We start from the raw sequence: 24,476 nt of genomic DNA, 5'->3' as shown, positions 1-24,476 counted from the left end.
GACCTTGGGGAAATAACCCCTGATTCTCTTCTTCAAGGATAATGACATTTCTATTCCATCGGATATTTTTAAATATTAAAAAAAAAACCACTTGTCTTTTAGTTTGCTTGGATAATAACAAAACTGAGTTCTAACAATCTCAAATCCCCATGTGATTGTTTTGAGGTACTGTGCTCATAGAAATGAAAAAACTAAGATCCACTAGTGATTTCAGCACATGACTATCAATTTACTTAAAAAGGAAAGTGTCACTCGAACTGTTTTTGCTTTACCAATTTTAATTTTTTTTTTTTTTGTCTTTAGCGTGGTCTTTAACTGTTAGCTTTAGTAAACCATTTCCTGTAAGCCTGTGCTCTGTGATATTATATATGTTTAGTGATTACTGGGGGGTGGGGGGAGTGGAGATTGGGATTCGTATGGGGAGGACACTAGCTCGTGTAAGGAAGAAGCCTGCAACCCCTCACATCAGCGCTATGTGTGGGTTTCTCCAGTACTTGAGCACAGGGCATCAGAATCACCAGGAGCAGTTGTTACATCAGATTGTAGGGCCCTGTCCCCACAGTTTCTCATTTTCTGGGTCTGGTGTGAGGCCAGCAAATTTGCAATTCTAGCAAAGCGCTCAGGCGATGCTGAGCTTGCTATTCAGGGACCCCACTTTGAGAACCATTACTTGAACAGAATTCCTTCTCTTGAACATCATTTCCCAAACCCATTCCCCATGAATGACACTGAAGGGAGACACTGAGGTAAAGGATTTATGGTGATGCTAATGATGTAATCGCTGAGAACATTTTTCCTTACTGAGAAGTTTGCTGGTGAACTAAAGTAGGAGACAGAGCACGGATGACAGCAGGGAACAAAAGAGTAGGAGAAATCCTTGTTTGTGGGCCCAGGATTGTATGGATGTGTCTATATACAGAGTTGCTGCACAACCAACCATCCAGTCGCCCACTCCTGTGTAGGGACCGGCCCCGCCTTCTCGGTGTCACTCAAGCGCATTCCCCTACAGTCCTTTCTAGATGATCTGTCTGGTGCTTGAAATTCATAGACTAGTGGGAAAATGAAGGCTGTCTTTCATCCTTTTTGGGGCACACTGCAGTTCTGTCAGGCGGTCTGCCAGGATGTCAGGGCAGGGGCCTACCCTGGAAATGTGTGTCTGGCTGTAACTATACTCAGCTTCCTTTGGAAACATACCTCTTTCCGCCTAACCTTGTTGCCTAAATGGTTTGACACCCTGAACCTCATAACAAATTATCTATTCCGTTTAATCTTTTGGTAACTGTAACTTTTTTTTTTTTTTTGGCTTTTTGGATCCATTGGACCCGCGTAGGTTTTGTACAAAGAAAATGTGGGGAAAGCCACCCCAACCCCTGTCACGCCAGAGATGCAGAGAGTCAAACGCAATCAAGAGAACATTAGCTCGGTATTGTCTTGAGAAACGAAAGTGCTTTTAACTTTGCAAAGTAACCCCTGCAGTTTGGCCTGCTCCTAACTCCATCCCAGGTTAAAAACCAGCAAAATGCCAGTTTTTTTAGAATCTCCTGTAAATGACCTACTACATGTATTATTGCCATTAACTATTTTTTTAAGCTTTCTTCTCGAGAGCCGTTCTCACTAATGTAGTAGATTAAACCTGGAGTTTTCTTCCCCAAATCGCATTATATTTAATAGCCTGAATATTGCCTCTTGGTGATTTTCGGGTCCAACTTTGTATCTCACAGGTGTTATACAAAGAGAACCTGGGGAAAGCGACCCCTACACCCTTTACTCCTGAGATGGAAAGAGTCAAACGCAATCAAGAAAACTTTAGCTCGGTATTTTGGAGAGGAAAAAAGAAATCGTTACCCTTTTAATAAGCCTGGCAATCATGGTTATATCACTAATTTACCTCACATTTTCCCCAGAACTTTTGTTTTAAGTTCATCTTTACCCACTTAAAAACAACCAACCAACCCCTCCAGCTCAAACTGATTTAATTCTTTCTTCTTCTCTGGCTTTATACAATAACATTTTAATGGCTTTATCTCCCTGATGCGTTTCTTATAGAGTGTGATATAATTGAGCCGTAACACAAGCTAGATGATGGTTTTCAGAACTGGTTTTCTGCTTTCTGATGTCTGGATGCTCTCTTGGCTCCTCTAGGTATTATACAAAGAGAATATGAGAAAAGCAACTCCGACACCTGTTACTCCAGAGATGGAGCGAGCTAAGCGCAACCAAGAAAACATTAGCTCGGTATTGTCTAGGATTAAACACAGGAGTAGTGCAACAACTTGGAAAATAACATTTTAACATCATAGAAACACGCCTTTCTCATTCACTTGGAAAGCACACTAAAATGAAAAAAAAGAAATGCAACATCTTGGAAAATAACATTTTTAACACCATAAAAATGTGCACCTTCTCATTCAACTGAAAATTTACATTAAAATTAACACAACTGTGCTTTTAAATTCCAAATGATCATACTAAGAAATAACAAGTTAATTGCCAATGTTTTCTCTTACCTTTATTTTACTCCAAGGTAGTCTTATATAACCAACTAGGTAGTCTTACATAACCAACTGTAACAAATTGACTTCCTAACAGCCTCAATCTTCTGCTCTCCTTTATTTTTAAGGTATTCTATGAAACAGGTAATACTCTGAGGTGGATGCCTTCTTTGGCTCTGGTATTTTGGGTTTTTCATGTCCAGAGGACCTTGATTTCTGTGTTAACATATGGGTTTATGAAATCTGGACATAAACCTGTGAAAATGATCACTTGTTTGGAAGGACAGTTGTTTAGGGGCACCTGGTTGGCTCAGTCAGAAGAGCATGCAACTCTTGATCTCAGGGTCATGAGCTCGAGCCCCATGTTGGGGGTAGAGATTAAATAATACATTAATTCAACCTTTAAAAAATTAAAAGGATAGTTGTTTTCAATGTCAGAATCACCTAGTGCCAAATACCATCCAGTCTGCTGGTGCTGCAATTCCCAGCAAATCCAAGAGACCAATTTCTTCCGATCCTCTTTGAAATTCTACTGTGCTCTGTCTCCCTTGAAAATCAGAGTTGCATTTTCAAAGACAAAACTTGTCCTTTCTCTCCTGATGAGAGCCCTGCCTATTTGTCCTCATGCTAATCTGTTCAGCCGTTAGTCAAGGGTATCACTGGGTCTTTTCAGTTGACTCAAGCTTCCCTTCCCAGCTACTTTTATCTCCATGTGCTGGAAAAGTTTTGAGACTTCAGAATTAGAACAGTACCATGACCTGGACTTAATTCATGGTCTCTCCTCTATCAGGTTCTTTATTCTGATAGCTTCCGGAAACAAATACAAGGCAAAGCTGCCTATGTCCTAGACACTCCAGAGATGAGACGGGTGCGGGAGACCCAACGTCACATCTCAACGGTGAGTCCGGGATTCTTCAGGATTGACGGGCCAGCCTGCTGGATCAGGTGGAAAAGGAAATGATCACACCGTCATATTTTTACAAAGTGAATTAATGAAATTTCAGGTGAAATATCATGAAGACTTTGAGAAACACAAGGGTTGCTTCACACCAGTGGTGACGGACCCTATCACTGAACGAGTAAAGAAGAACACACAGGACTTCAGTGACATTAACTACCGAGGTATTCAGAGAAAAGTGGTAGAAATGGAACAAAAACGGAATGACCAGGATCAGGAGACTATTACAGGTATATGAGGCCTACAAGGAAAATCAACTCTAAACTGAGGGGGTAGAAGAACAGGAGTGGAATTACCCCTAGGAAGGCAAAGGATAAAGGGACCTCAGTCTGTTTTCACTAGTTGTAAAAGAAAACTGATTTCACGGCTTGCAAAGCTGATCTCTTCTTTCTTCTGCTTTGTTCTCCTCTGAGAACTAAGCTAAATTGGTGTTAGTGGTCCTGTGGTTAAGCTCATGCTTTGCTTTCCAATCTTAGGTTTACGTGTCTGGCGTACTAATCCGGGCTCAGTTTTTGACTATGATCCAGCAGAAGACAATATACAATCACGAAGCTTACACATGATTAATGGTATGTTATAGCTTATGACATAAATGTCACCATTTAGTGGGCTAGCATCGGTGACCTTAAGGAAACTCAAGGGTCTTCAGTGTTCTCAGTTGTCATTCCGCAAAGAAACACCTCCCTGACCGGTGGGACAACATCATTTTCTACGAAAATTTATATCAGGGAAAGATTGCCTCACTGCCTCCATGTAAATCTCCTTAGGCCCCAGTATTATCATTTTGTTTCTAAAGAAAAAAAAGGTAGTACATCTTTCTATTGGAGACATAATGGAAAAAAATACATAGGCACCGGGAAGAGAATGAATTTGACCTTTGGCAACTTTCTGAACACTCTTATGTCATCCAGGAAGATTATTAACAAGACAGGCCACATGCCTTTGTGTCTTCTGTTCATGTTAAAATGTAGAATAATACATAGTGCTTGTCCTTAAAGGATTTACACTCTATTCTCCTGATGGAGAGACAAGTAAATCAGTGGTTACACCCTGACACGTGCAGTTTTAAAGGTCTGCACACAAATTGTAGGAACTCAGAGAAAGGGATCTAAATTAATTTGGAAGTGAGGGAGGGCTTTCTGGAGGAGTTTAATGTGGAGTTTGTGAATTTTGATGAGTCAGGAAAACGGACAGGGTGGAGGGAAGGGGTTGTGGGCCAGGACAGGCTGAGACTTGAAGCGTGGCTGTACCGTTTAGCAGTCACGCGCCCTTCGGTAAGTCACTTCAGCTGTCATGTGGAAAACGAGGATGACAACCACATGATATACAAGGGTTTCGAGGGTTTAATCTGTGGAAGTCTACCGAAAACCACGCTTCGCAAATCCCCCACCCCACCGAACTGAGATTCATTACAGTCAGGCTTTGCTACCGCGTTAAGTTTCACGCCTGCTCCCCTGCCCCCCCAGCGCAAGCGCAGCGCCGGAGCCGGGAGCAGTCGCGGTCGGCCAGCGCGCTGAGCGTCAGCGGCGTCAGCGGCGGCGGCGAGGACAAGTCCGAGCACTCGGAAGCGGCCGACCAGCGCCTCTCCACCTACAGCGACGGCGGCGTCTTCTTCTCGGCCACCTCCACAGGTACAAGTGGGTGGCCCTGCCCTGGACAGTCGCGGCCCGCCCGCTGACTGGGTTACTAGGGCAGATGCTTTCAGTTAAAAAAATTTTTTTTAATCTGGATTTTTAAAAATCATTTCTAATGATGAGAAAAGCCTAGAACTGTGGAGAAGCACATGAAACCAGATGTTTCATTCATTAAGTTTTATGAGAGTCTCCTTTCTTGGAAATCGTTCTTTTTAAGTTAGGGGAAAAGAGAACCCTGCTCCACTGTTTGACACTGATTAAATGACGTCTAGCCACCATTTCTTCTCGTAAACTACTTTCCCCCTACCGTGTAGCTTACAAACATGCAAAAACCACGGAACTCCCACAACAGCGATCGTCTTCAGTTGCCACCCAACAGACAACGGTATCCTCTATCCCATCTCACCCATCTACCGCGGGGGTAAGTAAGCAATCAGGAGCTTACTGAAATCATTCTTATCTTTTCATATGTGCAATAATGATTATCGCTATTCTGGTCTTTTTTTTTTTAATTCCAAGTTTTAAATTCTAGTTAATTAACATATAGTGTAATACTGGTCTCAGGAATAGACTTTAGTGATTCACCACTTATATACAACACCCAGGGCTCATCACAAGTACCCTCCTTAATGCCCATCACTCATTTAACCCATTATATGCCCACCTCCTCTCCATCACCCTTCAGTTTGTTCTCTGTAGTTAAGAGACTGTCTTAGGGTTTCCTTCCCTGTTTTTATCTTATTTTTCCTTCCATGTAATGCTTTTAATACACATCTCATGTTACCAGTAATATCAGAAACCTTTCATTACCAAACTCAAATTAATTAAAAAGCATTATTCAGTGATTTAGAACAAACTAAAGCAAATGATCATTTGGGGCTCATTGGTCCTACCCACTATCTTACTGTATTTGCTGCTTGGAATCATTTTTTTTTTTTAATTTTTTTTTTAACGTTTATTTATTTTTGAGACAAAGAGCATGAACGGGGGAGGGGCAGAGAGAGAGGGAGACACAGAATCGGAAACAGGCTCCAGGCTCTGAGCCATCAGCCCAGAGCCCGACACGGGGCTCGAACTCACGGACCGGACCGTGAGATCGTGACCTGAGCTGAAGTCGGACGCTTAACCGACTGAGCCACCCAGGCGCCCCTCATTCTTGAAGAATATACGTATGTGTGCCCATGTCACACATATAAACACATCATTATCTTAGATTTCCCTTGTTAAGAAGAAGAGATAAGTCAAATCATGTTTACAGTTCACCAGATTACTTAAAAAACTGTTAGTTTAAAACCCTGGACTCATTCGTAATATCACAAAAACATCAATTCTTTAGGGTTGAAATAAAAATATTTGTATGAAGAAACTATCTTTACTAAAAGCCATAAAGATCTAAGTATTGAGACCCATTATATTTCAGGAAGGGAATCTTGTAAAGTTGTCATTTTTCCTGAAATAAATACATAAATTCAAGGCAACTCGAGTCAAAATCCTAGAGGAATTTTAAACCATTTTGTATATTAATCCTAAAATTTATTTGAAAGCGTAAAGATGCAAGAATAATCAAGTAAAATTTGAAAGTGACAATAGGAACTTATTAACCAAATAAGAGCAACACATACTATAAAATTGTCATTAAATATGGATCTTAGCATGGGAATAGATGTGAAAATAGATGAGGTCCAGAAATGGACCCTTAAAGAATTACAGATTAGCAGGGGGGAAAAAAATCAAAATTGTAAAATACTATAGAAAAGCGGAGACTACTTTTATAATACTGGGGACAGGGGAAGACCTTCCTCAGCAAGTTCTAGAACCTAGGAATGTGTAAGAAAAGACCACATATATTTAACCATAAAACTTTAAGTGTTTTTGTAACAAAAAGAAACATGTCAAACTGGAAGAAATATTTGTAGCATAACAAAAAGATTTATATCTAAAAAGCATAACACTCAAAAATTCATTGACAAATTATTCCCCTTCCAGTCAAAATAAGAAAGACCTGTACGCAAATGAATAAACAACTTACAGCAGAAGAAATAAAACACCCAACAAAAAAGATGTTCACCATGATTGCTAACCAGGAATATGCAAATTAAAACAATAAAGTAGGATATTAGAACATTATGGTAGTGAATTAAAAAAATTAACATGCACATACCATTTGACCTTTCACCTTTAAAAGCTTTTTTTTTTTTTTTTTTCTAAAATACTTGCCTGAAGACAAACATTTGGGGATTAGTGTAAGAAAAAATGGTAACAATTAAAAGACCAAAAGTATAGACCTGGCTAATTTGTGATATTACTAAAATATGGAAAGACCTCAAAGCTGTATTAAATGGAAAGAACAGTAAGTATTATTTATCGTATTGTTCTACTTATACAGCGGGAAAGGGGAAACCTATTGCTGAATATGAATATACGTATGTATATTTCAGAATGCTAGGAAAAAATATGTAGGTTATATACTAATTACTAATTAGTGCCTGTTCCTATCAAGAAAATTTGGACACTTTCAATCTTTGTTTTTATCTCCAAATTGTTACAGTTTTTAAAAATCTTATTTTGCTATTCTAAGAACATTTAACATGAGCTCTACCTCCTTACCATATTTAAAAACTTGGGGGGGGGGGTGCTGGCGCCTAGGTGGCTCAGTCGGTTAAGCATCTGACTTCGGCTCAGGTCAGATCTCACAGTTCATGGGTTCAAGCCCCCATCAGGTTCTCTGTCAACATGGAGCTTGCTTCAGATCCTCCCTTCTGTCCCTCTCTCTGAGAAAGATCCTCTCTCTGTCCTTCCCCCGCTCATGCATACTCACTTGCTCTCTCTCAAAAATACATATAAAACATTAAAAAAAAAAACTATTTTTGAGATGAGGGGGAGGAAGGGGCAGAGAGAGGGAGGGAGAGAGAATCCCAGACAGGCTCTGCACTGTCAGATGGAGCCCAACACAGGGCTCAATCTCATGAACTGAACCACGAGATCATGACTTGGGCTGAAATCAAGAGACAGACAGATGCTGAGCTGATTGAGCCACCCAGGAGCCCCTCCTTACCACATTTTTAGGTGTTCAGTACATTCTTATTCACTATAGGTTCAAGGCTGTGTGTGCAGATCTCTAGAGATCTCCAGAACAACAGATCTCTAGAGCTTATTCATCTTGCTTAACTAAAACTTTATGCTTGTTGATTTTAATTCCCCATTTTCCCCTCCCACGTTACAGGTTTTTTTGTTTGTTTTTTAAACATGTGGAGGATAGCTTGTAGCAACTTTTACTACTAACATGCTCCCAAATTCCAAAAGTGAGAGATACATGCAATATTGCTATGGTTTTTCAAATTTTTCTTCTCCAAAACACAAGATTGACTTCCTCAAAAGGGAAGAAAAGGCTATATATAAAACATTCTTTTTCATACAATTTTATGAATATATTAACATACTATTAAGTTCATCATTTGAAGTGTACAGGCCCAGTGATTTTGTTATTCAACCACTACCATAATCTAATTTCCTAATATTTCATCACCCTAAAAAAACCCTGTACCCGTCAACAGTCACTCCCCATCCCCCACCATCCAATCCTAAGTGATCCACTAATGTACTTTGTTTCTACTTGCCTATTCAAGACATTTCATGTAAACGAAATCACACAATATGTGATCTTTTGTGACTAGATTCTTTTAACTTAATGGTCTTAGTTCATCTAGTTGTATCATATAGCAATAATTCATTTCCTTTTATCAACAAATAATATTCCATTGTATGAAAATCTCACCTTTTCATTCTTCATTCATCAGTTGGTGGGCATTTGGGTTAGTTCCACTTTTGGGCTGCTATCAGTGGCAGATGTAGAAGTTATTATGTGGACGTATTTACCTACGTAGGACCGGAATATGCTAACTCTGTATTTAAGATGGGAGAAACTTCCAAAACTCTATTCGGAGTGGTTGTACCATTTTACATTCTCACCAGCAGTTTATATGGGTTCAAACTTCTCCATATCTTCCCCTAAACTGGTTATTATCACCATTCTCATGTGTGTGAAGTGGTATTTCATTGTGGTTCTCCCTGATGACTACTAAGGTTTGAACATTTTTTTCAGGAGCTTACGGGCTGTTTGTACATCTCCTTTGGAGAATTCAGATCTTTTGCCCTTCCCCCCACCTTTTATCAGTATTGAATTATAGTTCTTTATATTTTCTGGACGGTAATTCCTTACCAGATAGATGATTTGCAAATATTTTCTCCTATTCTGTGAGTAGTCTTTTTACTTTCTTGGTGGTAGTTGCTCATTCTATTTTGTGCAACTTAAATTTGTGAAGTAAGTTGTAAGAGACCTTAAAACTAGGTGTTTAGGGTACTTGTTGCAAATCTAATATGTATCTTTTTTTTTTTTTTTTTTACCTTTTTTCATTTTCACAAATAGAAAATCTTCCGTGCCATGTACGACTATATGGCTGCTGATGCAGATGAGGTGTCCTTCAGAGACGGAGATGCTATTGTAAATGTTCAGGCGATTGATGAAGGTTGGATGTATGGCACTGTGCAGAGGACCGGCAGGACCGGCATGCTGCCAGCCAACTACGTGGAGGCTATTTAAGCATTTCAAGTATCGCACCTGTCTAGAGGACCTGCAGAACCTCTAGTCAGTATTTCCGTTCAGACACTCCACTGTTACTCAAGCTGCCTAATGATCTTTTTGTGTCAATATGACTAATAGTTATACCATCCCTTAATTTGTTTCTATATGAACTTCAGTAATTCTTCAAAGAAAACAAATGTTAATATCACCAATCTGTTCAATTATTAAACTAGATTTACTTCATTATTTTCTGGACTTGGATATAAAACTTAAGAGACAACATTAAACCCATAGGTTCATTATTTTTAAAACTGTCATTAGCAAATTTTCCATAGGATTTTTAAATAAGTTTATAGAATAGGCATTTTAAAAGTCTATGCAATGTTATTGCTGTATCAACCCAGAGTCTTTCTCCATTATGAAAATGTTTAACATTTAATACCAGGATTCTGAACATGTTAAACACATTAAGGAAAAAATGGCAGAAATACTCCCCTTTTCCTGCTTACCGAATGCTGATGCTTTTAATTCTATTCCAGTTCTGAAGTTATAAAGGTGACAGTTGATATAAACTGTTGATAAGCTAGTAACTAATAAAGTCTCTAATTCTGCAATAAACACCACTGATGTAATGACTTATTTTTTAATAGTTTTAAGATCTACAAATAAAAAATTTCAATAAAGCAAATCCATTACATTAGACTTCACCAAAAAAAAAAAAAACAAAAACAAAAAAATGTACTGTTAAAAATGCACAAGCATAGGCTTTCTCAGATCTATACTGTGTTCAGTAAGCTTCCCTTATGGCTCAGCTGATAACATTTTAGAAACAGCTATGGGATCAGCAGGTGACAACCAGGAACTCAGTGGCACAGCAAGTCCCACCACTACTATTTCCCGTTGACCTGCCCCCTCCAATATGCCCTTGGCAATCTCGGAAAAGGGGGCAGGAAATTTATTTGAAGAAATAAAAGCTGAAAACTTCCCAAACCTAAGGAAGGAAATAAAATTCAGATCCAGGAGGCATAGAAGTCTCAACAAAATCAACGTCATGGAGTTCCATACCAAAAAACAGTAATTAAAATGGCAAAATTACTAACAGAGATTTTAAAAGCAACAAAATAAAAAGTTACATACAAGAGTAACTCCGTAAGGCTATCAGGGGATTTTTCAGTTGAAACTCCACAGGCCAGAAAGGAGTGGCAGAACATAATTCAAACTGCTGAGAGATAAGCACCTGCAGCCAAGAATATTCTATCCAGCAAGGTTATCATTCAGAATAGGAGACAGAGTTTCAAAACAAAAGTAATTCATGATCACGAAATCAGTCCTACAAGACATATTAAAGGGGACTCTTTGGAAAGGAAAGGCCATAATATAAGAAAACTTGGAAACACAAAAGCAGTAAAACAGCATAAAAATCAGTCAAGAAATTCATAAAGAATATAAAGTATGACACCATTATACCCAAAATGTCGGGGAGGGGAGGGCAAGAACCAAAGAATGGGTTCAAACTTAATGGTCAACATAGACTGTGAGGTGCAAAAGACATGTTATATGTAAACTTAATGGTAACACAAAAAATAAAGAGAAAGGAATCCAGGGGTACCTGGGTGCCTCAGTTGGTTGTCTGCCTTCACCTCAGTTCATGATCTCACAGTTCATGAGTTTGAGCCTGCACTGGGCTCACTGCTATCAGCAAAGAGCCTGCTTCAGATCCTCTGTTCCCCTCTCTCTTCCCCTCCCCAGTTTGCGCTCTCTCTCAAAAATAAACCTTTAAAAAAGAAAGGAGTCCAACTACATCACTAAAGAGAGCCAGCAAACCATGAGAGAAGGAAAGAGAAGACTGGAACAGAGAAGAACTACAAAACAACCATAAAACAAGTAACAAAAAAGCAAGTACATACCTACCAATAATTACTTTGAATGTAAATGGAGTAAATGTTCCAATCTAAAGACATAATGTGATGATGGAATGGATAAAAAAGCAAGATCCATCTTGATGCCGCCTATATGCAAATGGAAGTGAAAAGAAAGCTGAGGTAGCAATACTTACGTAGGACAAAAAACACTAAAACAAAGACAAAGAAGGACACTATATAATCATAAAAGGGACAATCCAACAAAAAGATATACCAATTGGGGGCACCTTTGAGCCTCATGTTGGGTGTAGAGATTACTTACATAAACTTTTTTAAAAAAAGATATAACAATTGTAAATTGGGGAGTAGCCAAATACATAAAGCAGCTAATAAAAGACATAAAGGAATTGACAGTAATACAGTAATAGTAGGGGACTTAAACACCCCACTTACATCAATGGATAGATCATCCAAACAAAATCAACAAGGAAACAGTGACTCTGTATGAGACAATGGACCAGATCGATCTAACAGATATACTGAGAACAGTCTATCCTAAAACAGAAGACACATTCTATCCTAAAACAGAACACACATTCAAATGCACATGAACATTCTCTAGAAGAGATCACATATTAGGCCACAAAACAAGTCTCAACAAATTCAAAAGATCAAAATATTACCATGCATCTTCTCCTACCGCAACACTATGAAACTATAAATCAACCATAAGAAAAAAATCTGGAAAAAACACAAATACATAGAGGTTAAATAACATGCTACTAAACAATGAATGCATCAACCAAGAAATCAAAGAGAAAAAAAATTACATAGATACAAAGGAAAATGAAAACACAAGGGTCCAAAATCTTTAGGACACAGCAAAAGCTGTTCTAAGAAGTTTATAGCAATATAGGCTTATCTCAAGTAGCAAGAAAAATCTCAAATGAACAATCAATCTAACCTTACACCTAAAGGAGCTAGAAAAGAAAGAACAAATAAAACCCCAAACCAGGAGAAAGAAAGAAATAATAAAGATTGGAGGAGAAATAAAATAGAAACTAAGAAGATAGAACAGATTACTGAAACCAGGAGCTGGTACTTTGAAAAGATCAATAAAATTGGTAAACCTTTAGTCAGATTCATCAACAAAAAAAGAGGACTCAAAAGCAGAAATTAAATTGGAGAAATAACCAACACCACAAAAATACAAAGGATTATAAGAGAATATTATGAAAAAATTATATGCCAACAAATTGGACAACCTAGAAGATTTGGATAAATTATTAGAAACATATAACCACCCAATGCTGAATCAGGAAGAAACAGAAAACTTGAAAACTTGAAAAGACTTAACACCAGCAATGAAATTTAATCAGTAATTTAAAAAGATCCCAAGAAACAAAAGTCCAGGACTACATGGTTTCACAGGTGAATTCTACCAAACATTTTGAAGGTTAGGTTAATACCTATTCTTCTCAAACTATTCCAAAAAGAGAAAGAAACTTCCAGGTTCATTCTATGAGGGCAGCATTACCCTGATTCCAAAACTAGATAGACACTGAAAGCAAAAATAAAAAGACTACATGCCAATATCTCTGATGAACACAGATGCAAAGAGCCTCAACAAAATATTACCAAACCAAATCGTACATTAAAAAAAATCACTGGGGCGCCTGGGTGGCTCAGTGGGTTAAGTGTCCGACTTCGGCTCAGGTCATGATCTCACGGTTTGTGAGTTTGAGCCCCGCATCTGGCTCTGTGCTGACAGCTCAGAGCCTGGAGCCTGCTTCGGATTCTGTGTCTCCCTCTCTCTCTCTCTGCCCCTCCCCTGTTCATGCTCTGTCTCTCTCTGTCTCAAAAATAAATAAAACATTAAAAAAAAAATTAAAAAACCATTTACCACGATCAAGTGGGATTTATTCATGGAATACAAGGGTGGTTCAATATTCACAAGTCAATCAACATGACATACTACATCAAGAGGATATTTTATTTATTTTTGAAGGAGAGACAGAGTGTGAGCAGGGGAGGGGCAGAGAGAAAGACACACACACACAGAATCCAAAGCAGGATCCAGGCTCTGAGCTGTCAGCACAGAGCCTGACACAGGGCTTGAACTCATGAGCTATGAGATCATGACCTGAGCCAAAGTTGGACACCCAACAGACTGGGCCACCCAGACGCCCCCACATGATCATTTCAACAGATAAAGAAAAAGCATCTGACAAAGTACAGCATTCATTCATGATAAAAACCCTCAACAAAATAAAGGAAACATACCTCAACATAATAAAGACCATATCTGAAAAACCCACAGCATATATCATACTCAATGGTGAAAAACTGAGTGTTTCCCCTAATGTCAGGAATAAGACAAGGATGTCCACTCTCACCACCTTCATTCAACATAGTACTAGAAGTCATAGCCACAGCAATCAAAGAAGAGAAAGAAATAAAGGGCATCCAAATTGGCAAGGAAGAAGTAAAACTTCAACTATCTGGAGAGGACATGAATATTATACATAGAAAGCCCTAAAGACTCCACCAAAAAACTTCCAGAACTGCTAAATGAATTCAGTAAGGTTGCAGTATACAAAATTAATATACAGAAATCCATTGTATTTCTATACACTAATAATGAGGTACAAAGAGAAATTAAGGAAACACTCCCATTTACAATTGCACAAAATAATAAACTACCTAGGAATAAACTTCACACAAGGGAGGTGAAAGACCAGTAGTCCAAAATGTATTAAACACTGATGAAAGAAATTGAAGACAACACAAACAAATGGAGAGATATTCCATGCACATGGATTGGAAGAACAAATAACGTTAAAATGTCCATGCTATCCATAGCAATTTACAGAGTTAATGCAATCCCTATCAAAATCCTAACACCATTTTTCACAGAAGTAGAATAATCTTAGAATTTGTATGGAACCACAAAAGATCCGAAATAGCCAAAGCAATATTGGAAAAGAATAAAACTGAAGGTGGCACAATCTCTGATATCAAAATATACACAGAGCTGTAGTTAACAAAACAGTATGGCACTGGCACAAAACAGACACACAGATCAATGGAAGAGGATAGAAAGCCCATAAACAAACGCACAATTATATATGACCCATTAATCTTTGACAAAAGAGGCAAGACTATGCAATGAGAAAAAGATGGGTCTCTTCAACACATGGTGTTGGGTAACTAGACAGTTACATGCAGAGGAATACAAGTGGACCACTTTCTTACACCATACAAAAAAATAAAAAACCAAAATGGATTAAAGGACTAAATGTGGGGGGCGCCTGGGTGGCTTGGTCGGTTAAGCGTCCGACTTCGGCTCAGGTCATGATCTCACGGTCCATGAGTTCGAGCCCCGCATCGGGCTCTGTGCTGACAACTCAGAGCCTGGAGCCTGTTTCAGATTCTGTGTCTCCCTCTCTCTCTGCCCCTCCCCTGTTCATGCTCTGTCTCTCTCTGTCTCAAAAATAAATAAACGTTAAAAAAAATAAAGGACTAAATGTGAGATGTGAAGCACACATGTGGAAATGATCAGAGATCACACTGCATGCAGGGGTTTGAGTGATGAGCCAGAGACAGTTGGTGCCCTCATGAAACTTAAGAGTCCTGTGAAAAAAGCAGGCCATGCCTTAAAAGTGTAATGGTGGGCAAGACAGCCACTCTCTCCTCCCATCTTCAATCTTCATTTTAACTGGGATAAAATCCAGGTTAAATGACAGCAGTACCATTGTGCATGGTTTTCCAACTTCCAGAACAAAGTATAGGCTGTCTCAGTTATAAATGTTTTAGTTCTGAAATTTCACTTTTTAAGACTGCCAAAGCACACTTTGCAGTTGCTATTAGATAAACAATTTTAACCTAACTCTAGGGCTTTTATTTAAAAGCTTGGAAAATTTTCCACACATACAAAAGTAGAGAATCCAACTATACTCACTTCCTAGCCTCAAAAGTTTTCCATTCATGACTAATCTTGTTCTGTCTCTACCCTACCAATGCCCTCCTTCCATTACCTTAAAGTGAATCCTATTAATCACATCTTAAAACAATCACAATGGATACACCTTAAAACAGACAATCCACATCCAGGGTTCAAACTTTCCTGCTCATCCAACTTTCTATTTCTAGCCTCCTGTTTGAAAAGCTAGACCCCCATTTTTGTCAGTACAGTGATACCAGGGAAGTCCTTTGTACAGACACCTACAAATTACACAAATGTGAAGACCTAAGGCTGCAAAGATCCTCAGTGACTAGCTGTTCATACCATCCTCAAGAGACTGTAATAAAGAGAGGAACTGATGAATGAAGTTATACTGGAGTCACACAGTTCCCCTGATGACCAGTGCTCATGGTACTATTATTCAGGGCTACTCTTGTGAAATTCACGTTGTGGGTTCTTCAGGTTTCCACAACTCCTAACCCCTAGTGCCTCAGAATGTGACCTTATTTGTGACTAGGGTCCCTGCAAAAGTCAGTAGTTAAAATGAAGTGAGCTCAGAACCAACAGAACTGATGTCTATAAAAGAAGTCTGGACAAATACACACACATGGAGAACACCAGGTGAAGATGAAAGTGGAGATCAGAGCAAAGCTCCTACATGCCAGTCCAAATATTGCTAGGAAAGCACCAGAAGCTAGAGAAGCATGGAGGTCTTCCTCACAGCCCTTACAAAAAACCAACCCTGCCAACAACTGGTCTCAAGGCTTCGAGCTTCCACAACTGTGAGACAATAAATTTCTGTTGTTTAAGCCACTCTGTTTGTGGCTCTTTGTTATAGCAGCCATAGTAAACTAATACAGTATTTTTCAATATCATTAAGTCTATTCAATTTTAATATAGCTATGTTATCTAGAAGTGTGAAACCTATAAAACTAGGACAAGAAAAAGAACCTCTTCTAAGGCTACCATAGGCCATAAAATATGAATAGCTCATGTGTTTCTGGACAGTGTTCACTTTATGTATGTTGATTATGCTAATCTTATGAACTTCAAAGCAAAAACAAAACAAAAACAGTGCCAGAATTGCTTTTATAGTTTTATTTCAGATTAAAGTGCATTTCTTTAAAAATGTTTCAATATCCAGTTTCAATTGGCAAGTGATAACAGCTCTCAATAGATCATGAAAAGTTTTATGGTGGGTAAGACAGAGATTCTCCCTCCTTGAATCCGATCATAATGAACCTGAAAATAAACTTTTAATATTGGTCTACCTGCTTCAAACACTGTATAAAGCATTACACAAATAATACTGACTACATACATCCTTATTTCCCAAATACTAGTGCAGTTAATTGAGTGATGAACAGGTACTTCTGTGAAATTTCAACTTAAGTCATTTGACTTATCAAATATAAATATTTTCAATGTAAAACTAAGTTCTCTTCGAGTTTATCAAGTGGTGGGAACAAAAATTATCATAGGCTAATAAATGACTGATTTGGCTTCTCTCAGTCTAAGTGCATTTAGTCAAGTCTATCCACAGGAGGTAGTGTTAAGATAGATCGAAAGCATTAATTCCTCACCAACACAGAAAGCAAACTCCCTAAACTCCCAATTTATTTCACAGGAATGACAGAACCACTGAATGTCAGATGCCTTTCCCTCACATCAACACCCCTCAACATCCATGGCAAACACAGAACTATAATTTGAGTTTAAATAGGAGGAAAAAAGTATACATAAAAAGTACCAGTACCTCCTAGTATATATGTATTTGAGCAATATTGTTAAGATATAAGTGGAATCAGGAGAACACATTTTTGTAAAATCTAAGTAACAACAATAAATTAAGGATTTAAGGAAGCAAGATCCCCGTTTTGCCATTTAGAAGCAAATGACGAAATGGACTTACATGCCATGTATGAACAAACATACCCTTTGTACCAGGGAACAGTAAACTTTATGCAAAAGGGCCAAATATGTGAACATTAGGTGTTAATAGGCCATATAGTCTGTCACATTACTCCAATCTACTGTTGCAGCAGGAAGGCAGCCAAAGACAGTATGTAGATAAACATGGCTGTGTCCCAATAAAACCTTATTACTGGCACTGAAATTTTAATTTCATCTTTCATGTGTCACAAAATATTACTTTTTTCTTTTCCAACCTTTTAGAAAATGTACAAACTATTCCTACCTCTCAGGAAGTATAAAAAACAGGTGGCAGGCTATAGTTTTTTGACCTGTTCATAAAAACTTACTAGGTTAGGACTGACATCTTTTAGCTTCTATACTCAAATTCTTTGTTAATTTCATTCTTCTTTTAGAAAATTCCCATTCTACAAAAATAAAAATTTCTTTAGACATCTAATTACTCAATTATCAAAACAGCTATTACACAATATTCCGTTTTCCATTCCATGACTTTATTTTGAAAGTGAACTTCCTAGTTATACCCAATTTATTCATTTAAGGAATGATTCTGCCTATTGTTGGAAGTCGTTTTATTTACTGTTTTGGGGGGGCAGAATATTAGATAACGTATATATATATTTTAAGATTTTATGTTTAAGTTATCTGTACACCCAACATAGGGCTCGAACCCACAACCCTGAGGAGTTGCATGCTCTACCAGTGACCGAGCCAGATGAGTAACCCATAAATAATGTAGATCTCAAACAATTATTCAGGGTATTTATTAGTACCAGTTCTGGTACTATGTGTATAGGATATAGGATAACTACCAGCTATTTTCAAAGTATATAGGACTGTTCCTATACTAAAAGGCTATATACTTCTCTTATTCCATGTGATATCAATTTAAAATATTGCCTTCAATCTTATACTCTCAGGTAAAGGGAGATATTATCTTTTCTTCTAATGGTATACTTCAAGAAATTAAGCATTTACAGCTTGGCACTTCATGTTTGGTTTTAAATATTCTTTGGTATTTAAAGAAAAAAATGGTTAAGATCATGTTATAAAATTTAACATTCTATTAAAGAACTGAGTGAATACTCAATTCTACTCTTAAATATCTAAGGATCTTCAAATCCTCATGACTCAGATTTTAATACATACTTTCAAAAAGCAATATACAGGGGCACCTGGGTGGCTCAGTTAAGTGTCCGACTTTGGCTTAGGTCATGATCTCAGAGTTCATGAGTTTGAGCCCCACATCGGGCTCTGTGCTGACAGAGCCTGGAGCCTACTTTGGATTCTGTGTGTGTGTGTCTCTCTGCCCTTCCCTGCTTGTGCTCTCTCTCTCTCAAAAATAAATGAACATTTAAGAAAACTTAAAAAAAAAAAAAAGCAATATATAAAGGCTGGCATATAACAGACATTATCATCAACTGGACCATCGCAAACCGAAGCCCACATTTATTTTACAGATTAAACCAAAAAAAAAAAAAAAAAAATCAACAAATTTTGATAAATCAATTAAAAAAACCCATTACCTAACTTCTGGCTACATTTTCTTAAGTGCTCTGAAGGAGTGCAATCCACACAAAAAGCATTTAAAATATGTTAGGGAAACACAACATAACAATGCCCAGAGAAACTCATTTTTTGGGTAAAATTATTTGTTTTTCAAGCACCATTTTAAGATGACACAAACTGTCAACAATGTAATGGCAAAGTAACCAGAAGTCTTTAGTAAAATGACAACTCACATCTCTTAGGACTTATTTTGGTACTGCTAACTTTACTGCCAAGTTAATCTTAATTAGGGGTAGTCTGTTATTAATGTTTATTAGTAAAATATGAAGCCCCATAACTTAGAAGGCAAGATTTAGAGACTAAATACATTCCTAATATTTGAAATTTTACTTTTATATTAGAAAAATAAGAAAATAATCCACATACACTAATGAAAAAGGTTCAAATCGTCTAATCTGCTTAGTAAGGTTCTTTACAATATGAAATATAGAACTGCCTACTTAAAAACATAAATCTCTCCAATACCGTAAATCTTCCATATTTAAAAAAGGCTCCAAATGAGGCAAAATTCTACCTTTAACTCTTGAAAAAACTTTGAACTTTAATTTGAAGGCTTCAAGACCAGTCTGTACCCCCAAACATAAATCTGAAAAAAAATTATTTTAAAAAATACTAACCTTTATCTTTTGTAGCAACAATTCCTGGGATTTAAACCTGCTTGAGTTATTATCACCTAATTCGCAGCCTGTAGCATCTTAGGCCTACACACAGACATGAGCATTTGTATGGATCATGTGGAAATTTTTGGCCATGAACTATCAGGCCTCAAGCCCAGAACTGCTGAATCATAATCTGCATTTTCATACATACAGGCCAAATTTGAGAAGCACTGTTAAAAGTCAAAACTTTAATGTTTGTATACAATGTACATAACCTTTCTGATGGCTTAGGAATAAAACAGACATGGGTTGTGCTATTGAGCAAACAGCTCTCTCCCCTCCACCAAAATCGTAATATTGTCAATAGCTGCTATTTTATGACCTCCTAGCCCAGCTGCAAAGTATCTCCCTGAAAATCAATAACAAAGAATGTAAGACGGAAACTAGGCCCTTCTTATTGGGTTGTAAAGTCAAGTTGGAAAGAATGGCATTAAGGGAAAATGTGACCCCTTTAACTCACATTTTCTGTTAAATTCCAAGAAAGGTTTTCTAAACGGCACTTATTTTTAATTATTTTAATTAAAAAATTTTTTAGAAAAATGCTAATTGTAAATTTTACACACACACACACACACACACACCCCTCTCCCATTTTTCCCCTAATTTTGTTTCTTGCCCTGCCACTTTTATTTTAGGCAAAACATAATCCAAATTGCTTGACATTTTTATGGTTCTTAAAAATATAACAGAATCCCTGACTACTTTCAAGGTGTAAAACCTGATTCATCTTAGACAATATGGAATTAGAACAAAAGCTCCATATCATTCAACAATGGCTTTCAAACTTGTTCAAATGTCACAGCATTTTGAGAATGGGTTCACTGCAATGCTGAAAATTTAAATCCACTATACAAAGTCCATTTGGAACATAAATTGTACTATGCTTCTGCAAGCAACCAGATTCTTTCCATAAATGCATAAAATAAGAAATCACATTTAGATTCTCTTACTAATATTAGCCATTTGTTTTATTAACCCTTAGAAAATAGCTGGAAAACTGATGTTATTTTAATAGTGAAACAACACACTGAAACTGATCAAGGAGTGTTAATACTTTTTGCTATTCAGGAATCATTCAGGGGAAAATGTGCAGAAATATTTAAGGCAAGAATAATAAAATTAAGATGCCTCAAATATACACTTACAACTATATCAGGAATGAAGATTTAGCAAACTGGTTTCTGCCTTCAAATAACATTTTAAAATACATCCTTGTGCAACTATAACATTTGAAAATTAATAGCTGTGCTTGTATCAAATTCAGTGATTTAAGTAAATGATAATCATTTTAGTCACATTTTCTGCTATACTGTTCATGTTCCCTAGAACTCATTTCACCAACCAGTTAACACAAACATTAAGACACAGTAAGAAATAAGCCAATTTTAACTCTCCAAACAAACACATACACACACACCTTCTTACATCTGTTAACTAAAAAAACTTACATGCCTCTTTACTATAAAAAAGAATCTGGGAAAAGAGAGACGATATAAACTACTATTTTATAATTACGAAATTGACACCAACTTTGCTGGCTGACTGGTGGTCCCCTTCTGAGTATTATAAGAATTAACTAGACACAAGGATTAAACTTGCTGTAACTTGCTGAATAATGTGTGCCTTTTCAATCTGGTTAAGTTCTGAATAAAGGATGAAACTGAGGTCACTCACTCATTCTATTCAGAAAGCAAATGAGATATTCTCACTGTGAAGAGACGAAACAAATGTGGGAAGTCAGGCACTAATACTAGATGGTAAAATTTACAAACGTTTTAATTATATACACCCTATTCTTTTAAACTAGGCAAAACATACATATTTCAAAAGAACAATTTCAAATTTCTTCCAAGTTTGCTTTAGGTGTAGGTGAAAAGAGCAGATAAAGTCTAGATTTCTTATAGTCCAAGTTGTAACAAAAATAGTCATACTAACTCTCCATTAAAAAGAAATGTGATGAAGCACGTTTTCTAGTGGTGGACATCCTCCTTCCAAAAAAAAAAAAAAAAAAGTATAGGTATGAATAGCAAAGTTCTTATGTAACACTTTCTCATCTCTATAACTCATTCTGGTTACTTTAGAAAATAAACTCATGTTTTTACTAAGACTACTAAGTACAAAACTATTTGTATTTGTAGATACAGAATCCTACAATCATCTGCAGCAAGCCCACAAATCACTTCTAACTGTCCATACTGATCTCTCAGCATTTAATATATACAAAATAGGTTTCTATTAAACAAAGGTATTCACAAGTAGCTGCAGAAAAATTCATGCCATTAACAAAGGCTGAAATTTATAAATTAAAAACATTTAAATCTATACATAATGTACAAATAGTCATGCATTTTAAAATGAATGGGGTAGGTCTCAAACGACTAAATTTTCACCAATGCTGTTGCACAAATATTTGCTAATGCAAATGAATGGAATTTTAGTAAATTCGGCTTTAATATATTAACCCCAAAAGTTGCAACTTTTGGTATTTTTTTTGAAATGTGTCCAAAATTGACATCTGCGAAAAAACATTTCAATTCTTCTGCATCTCCTTTGAGGTGTTCTACAAAGAACAAATTTCTTAAACCTCAGGCACAACAAATATAAATTAAAAAAAAAAAAAAAAAGTATAAACAGTTTTACCAGTTCAGCAAAAATTCAAATAGAAATGTTCAATTTTACTTAAAATAACGTATTTTACATGAACATTTCATCAGAATATCCAGGAGTTTAAGACGTGTAAAATAAAATGCTTTTGTTTCTAGTTTTTGCTTTTCAGGTTTCGGCAAGGTATTTAAATTTTTCAAAAAGCTATGCATAGCAGCCAAGAAAATGTTGTATGAACAAAAATTTTACATACGAACTCACAAACTGAACTTACGTAATAAGTCACAGCCCTTCAGGGTTTGAAATATCAACTTTGCAAACAGTCAGACTGAAACTGTGCTGTATTTCAGAACTTATTTTATGAATCAAAAAAATCCAGTGATGTTAAAAAAAACAAAAAACCTTCAATTTTCTCTTAAGATACTAAATGGAATTTTCATGGGCTGGTGACCTCCAGCGTGACTGCAAATTTTTTATTATTGAGTTTGCCATGCTACCAAGTTTCTCATGCATTTCAAACAGCTGGCTTCCTGAATAATTATGGAGATCTTCTGAATCCAGTTGAACAGCAAGTGCACTAATCTGTGCCATAAGATTTTTAGGTAATGAAGTTTCTAAAGCAACAGGATCAATTAAATCTAAAAAGAAAAAGAAAAAAAGCACAATTTATCCGAGATAAAAATTAAGTTGTATATATCTCTTTTTACGTTAATACAAAGTTTAAGTACCTAGGATTTAAGTTGGGAGTGCAGGCTGTATCCCTGCTCCTCAAAAGGAAAAGGCCAACAGAAATATCTACCATAGTTTGTTCTGTGCCATTAAAGAAATGGTCAGGCAATTTCATTTTTATTAACAGCGTAACTGAAACACAATTTTTAGTTTATATCCCTATTTAAGACCTTGATGGAATAGCAGTTAACAATTAGATAAAAACAACTAGGCATACTTGAAGTCAAATCAGTTACTTTCTCATGCACTTGGCCACTAGCACAACAACACCACAAAAACTGGTCAAATTAACAGAGCATGGTCAAATTAAAACTAGAACCATAACAATATTTCTTCAAGTTAGCTGGTCCTATAAATAAAATTGTCCCACTTTGTTAAAATATACCTGAGGCAAGTCTTTCTTCATCAGAAGGGAGAGATTTAGTTTGTATTCCATTTATTGTTTTTTCAGAAATATCAAAAACTGGTACCTCTTCTAGTCCACGAGACTTTACCTTGATTATACATTCAGGCCAGTAAAAAAAAAAAAAAAAAAACAAAATCAACAAATTGGAAAGTTGTTTTTAAAACGACTAAAAAACACTAAAGCTGGAAAAAAATCTGTATGTTTCCCAGCCTATCACAGGACTATTAACTTAGCTAATAATACTAAGAAACTATGTTCTACTAACGACACAAAAAACAGGATTACAAAGTGTTTTCTCAAAGAGCTGATTAGGAATTCCTATTTTCTAATGGACTTCTTAAGAGAAATCCATGACAGCCAAGAAAATTACATTATATTTCCCAAGTTTAGAAGCATGGGAAAAGAAAACCCAAGGAAGAGATTTCTAAACTTTAAATAACATATAGAATTCATATGAATATTTTATATTTTCATACAATAGAATATTATTTAGCCATAAAGAAGAATGAAATACTGATACATGTGAACTTTGAAAACATTATGCTCAAGGAAGCCAGTCACAAAAGACCACAGGTTTCATGAACCCAGTTTTGTGAAATGCCCACAACAGGCAAGTCTATAGAGAAAAAAAATCGGGGGGGGGGGGGGGGGGGTGAGAATGAGGAGTGATTGCTAAGGGCTATACAGAATTTCATTCTGGGGAGGTAATACATGCTCTAAAACTAGATCATGGTGACAACTGTGTAACCCTGTAAATATACTAAAAATCAATTGTGTGCTCTGGATGGGCCTTACAGTATATCAATGTATTTCAATAAAACCGCTTTTAAAAAATGTTAATTTTCAGAGACAAATCTCAGGGCCCACAGACCACTGAGTGTACTTCAGACACTGAGCTCCTGATCTTTGAGACTGAAAATTACTAATATAGTCTTTGTTTGTTTTTTTTAACAGGTTTTTAAAGATCACAAATAATCTTTAAATCAAAGACTTTCAAGAAAATAGAAGTCTTCAGTAGTAAGGTGCAGTCTCAGAAATTCTAACATAAACACTGGTTTTTCAATCTTAACATCTCCCCCCCCCCC

At 36.7% G+C, this 24,476-nt stretch overlaps 2 protein-coding genes across 31 annotated transcripts in view; one reads left to right on the top strand and one right to left on the bottom strand.

Annotated features, from left to right (window-relative positions):
* The window catches only part of NEB (nebulin), a 214,535-nt gene extending 204,251 nt beyond the window's left edge, over nucleotides 1-10,284 (top strand). For 19 of the 25 annotated variants that reach the window (XM_086718585.1, XM_086718590.1, XM_086718583.1 and 16 more), the window contains 9 exons: nucleotides 1,331-1,423; nucleotides 1,722-1,814; nucleotides 2,143-2,235; nucleotides 3,283-3,390; nucleotides 3,497-3,680; nucleotides 3,927-4,019; nucleotides 4,917-5,081; nucleotides 5,399-5,505; nucleotides 9,511-10,284. In XM_086718585.1, coding sequence (XP_086574711.1) covers nucleotides 1,331-1,423; nucleotides 1,722-1,814; nucleotides 2,143-2,235; nucleotides 3,283-3,390; nucleotides 3,497-3,680; nucleotides 3,927-4,019; nucleotides 4,917-5,081; nucleotides 5,399-5,505; nucleotides 9,511-9,684 — 1,110 coding nt within the window. In that variant the 3' untranslated portion in view covers nucleotides 9,685-10,284. The remainder of the gene's footprint in view (nucleotides 1-1,330; nucleotides 1,424-1,721; nucleotides 1,815-2,142; nucleotides 2,236-3,282; nucleotides 3,391-3,496; nucleotides 3,681-3,926; nucleotides 4,020-4,916; nucleotides 5,082-5,398; nucleotides 5,506-9,510) is intronic. The other 6 variants (XM_086718581.1, XM_086718579.1, XM_086718568.1 and 3 more) reach the window with 2 other exon arrangements.
* A 6,291-nt stretch (nucleotides 10,285-16,575) lies between these two features.
* Nucleotides 16,576-24,476, bottom strand: part of RIF1 (replication timing regulatory factor 1) — a 74,379-nt gene continuing 66,478 nt past the window's right edge. For 5 of the 6 annotated variants that reach the window (XM_025931873.2, XM_025931881.2, XM_086718565.1 and 2 more), the window contains 2 exons: nucleotides 23,371-23,479; nucleotides 16,576-22,894 (listed from right to left, as the gene is read on the bottom strand). In XM_025931873.2, the coding sequence (XP_025787658.1) occupies nucleotides 22,680-22,894; nucleotides 23,371-23,479 (324 nt within the window). In that variant the 3' untranslated portion in view covers nucleotides 16,576-22,679. The remainder of the gene's footprint in view (nucleotides 22,895-23,370; nucleotides 23,480-24,476) is intronic. The other variant, XR_015255221.1, reaches the window with a different exon arrangement.

Source organism: Puma concolor, chromosome C1 (assembly GCF_028749965.1).
Source record: "Puma concolor isolate L17-30 chromosome C1, mPumCon1.1.hap2, whole genome shotgun sequence".
Classification (NCBI taxonomy): Eukaryota; Metazoa; Chordata; class Mammalia; order Carnivora; family Felidae; genus Puma; species Puma concolor.
Note: the sequence above shows the minus strand (reverse complement) of the source record. Positions and strands in the feature narration are given on the sequence as shown.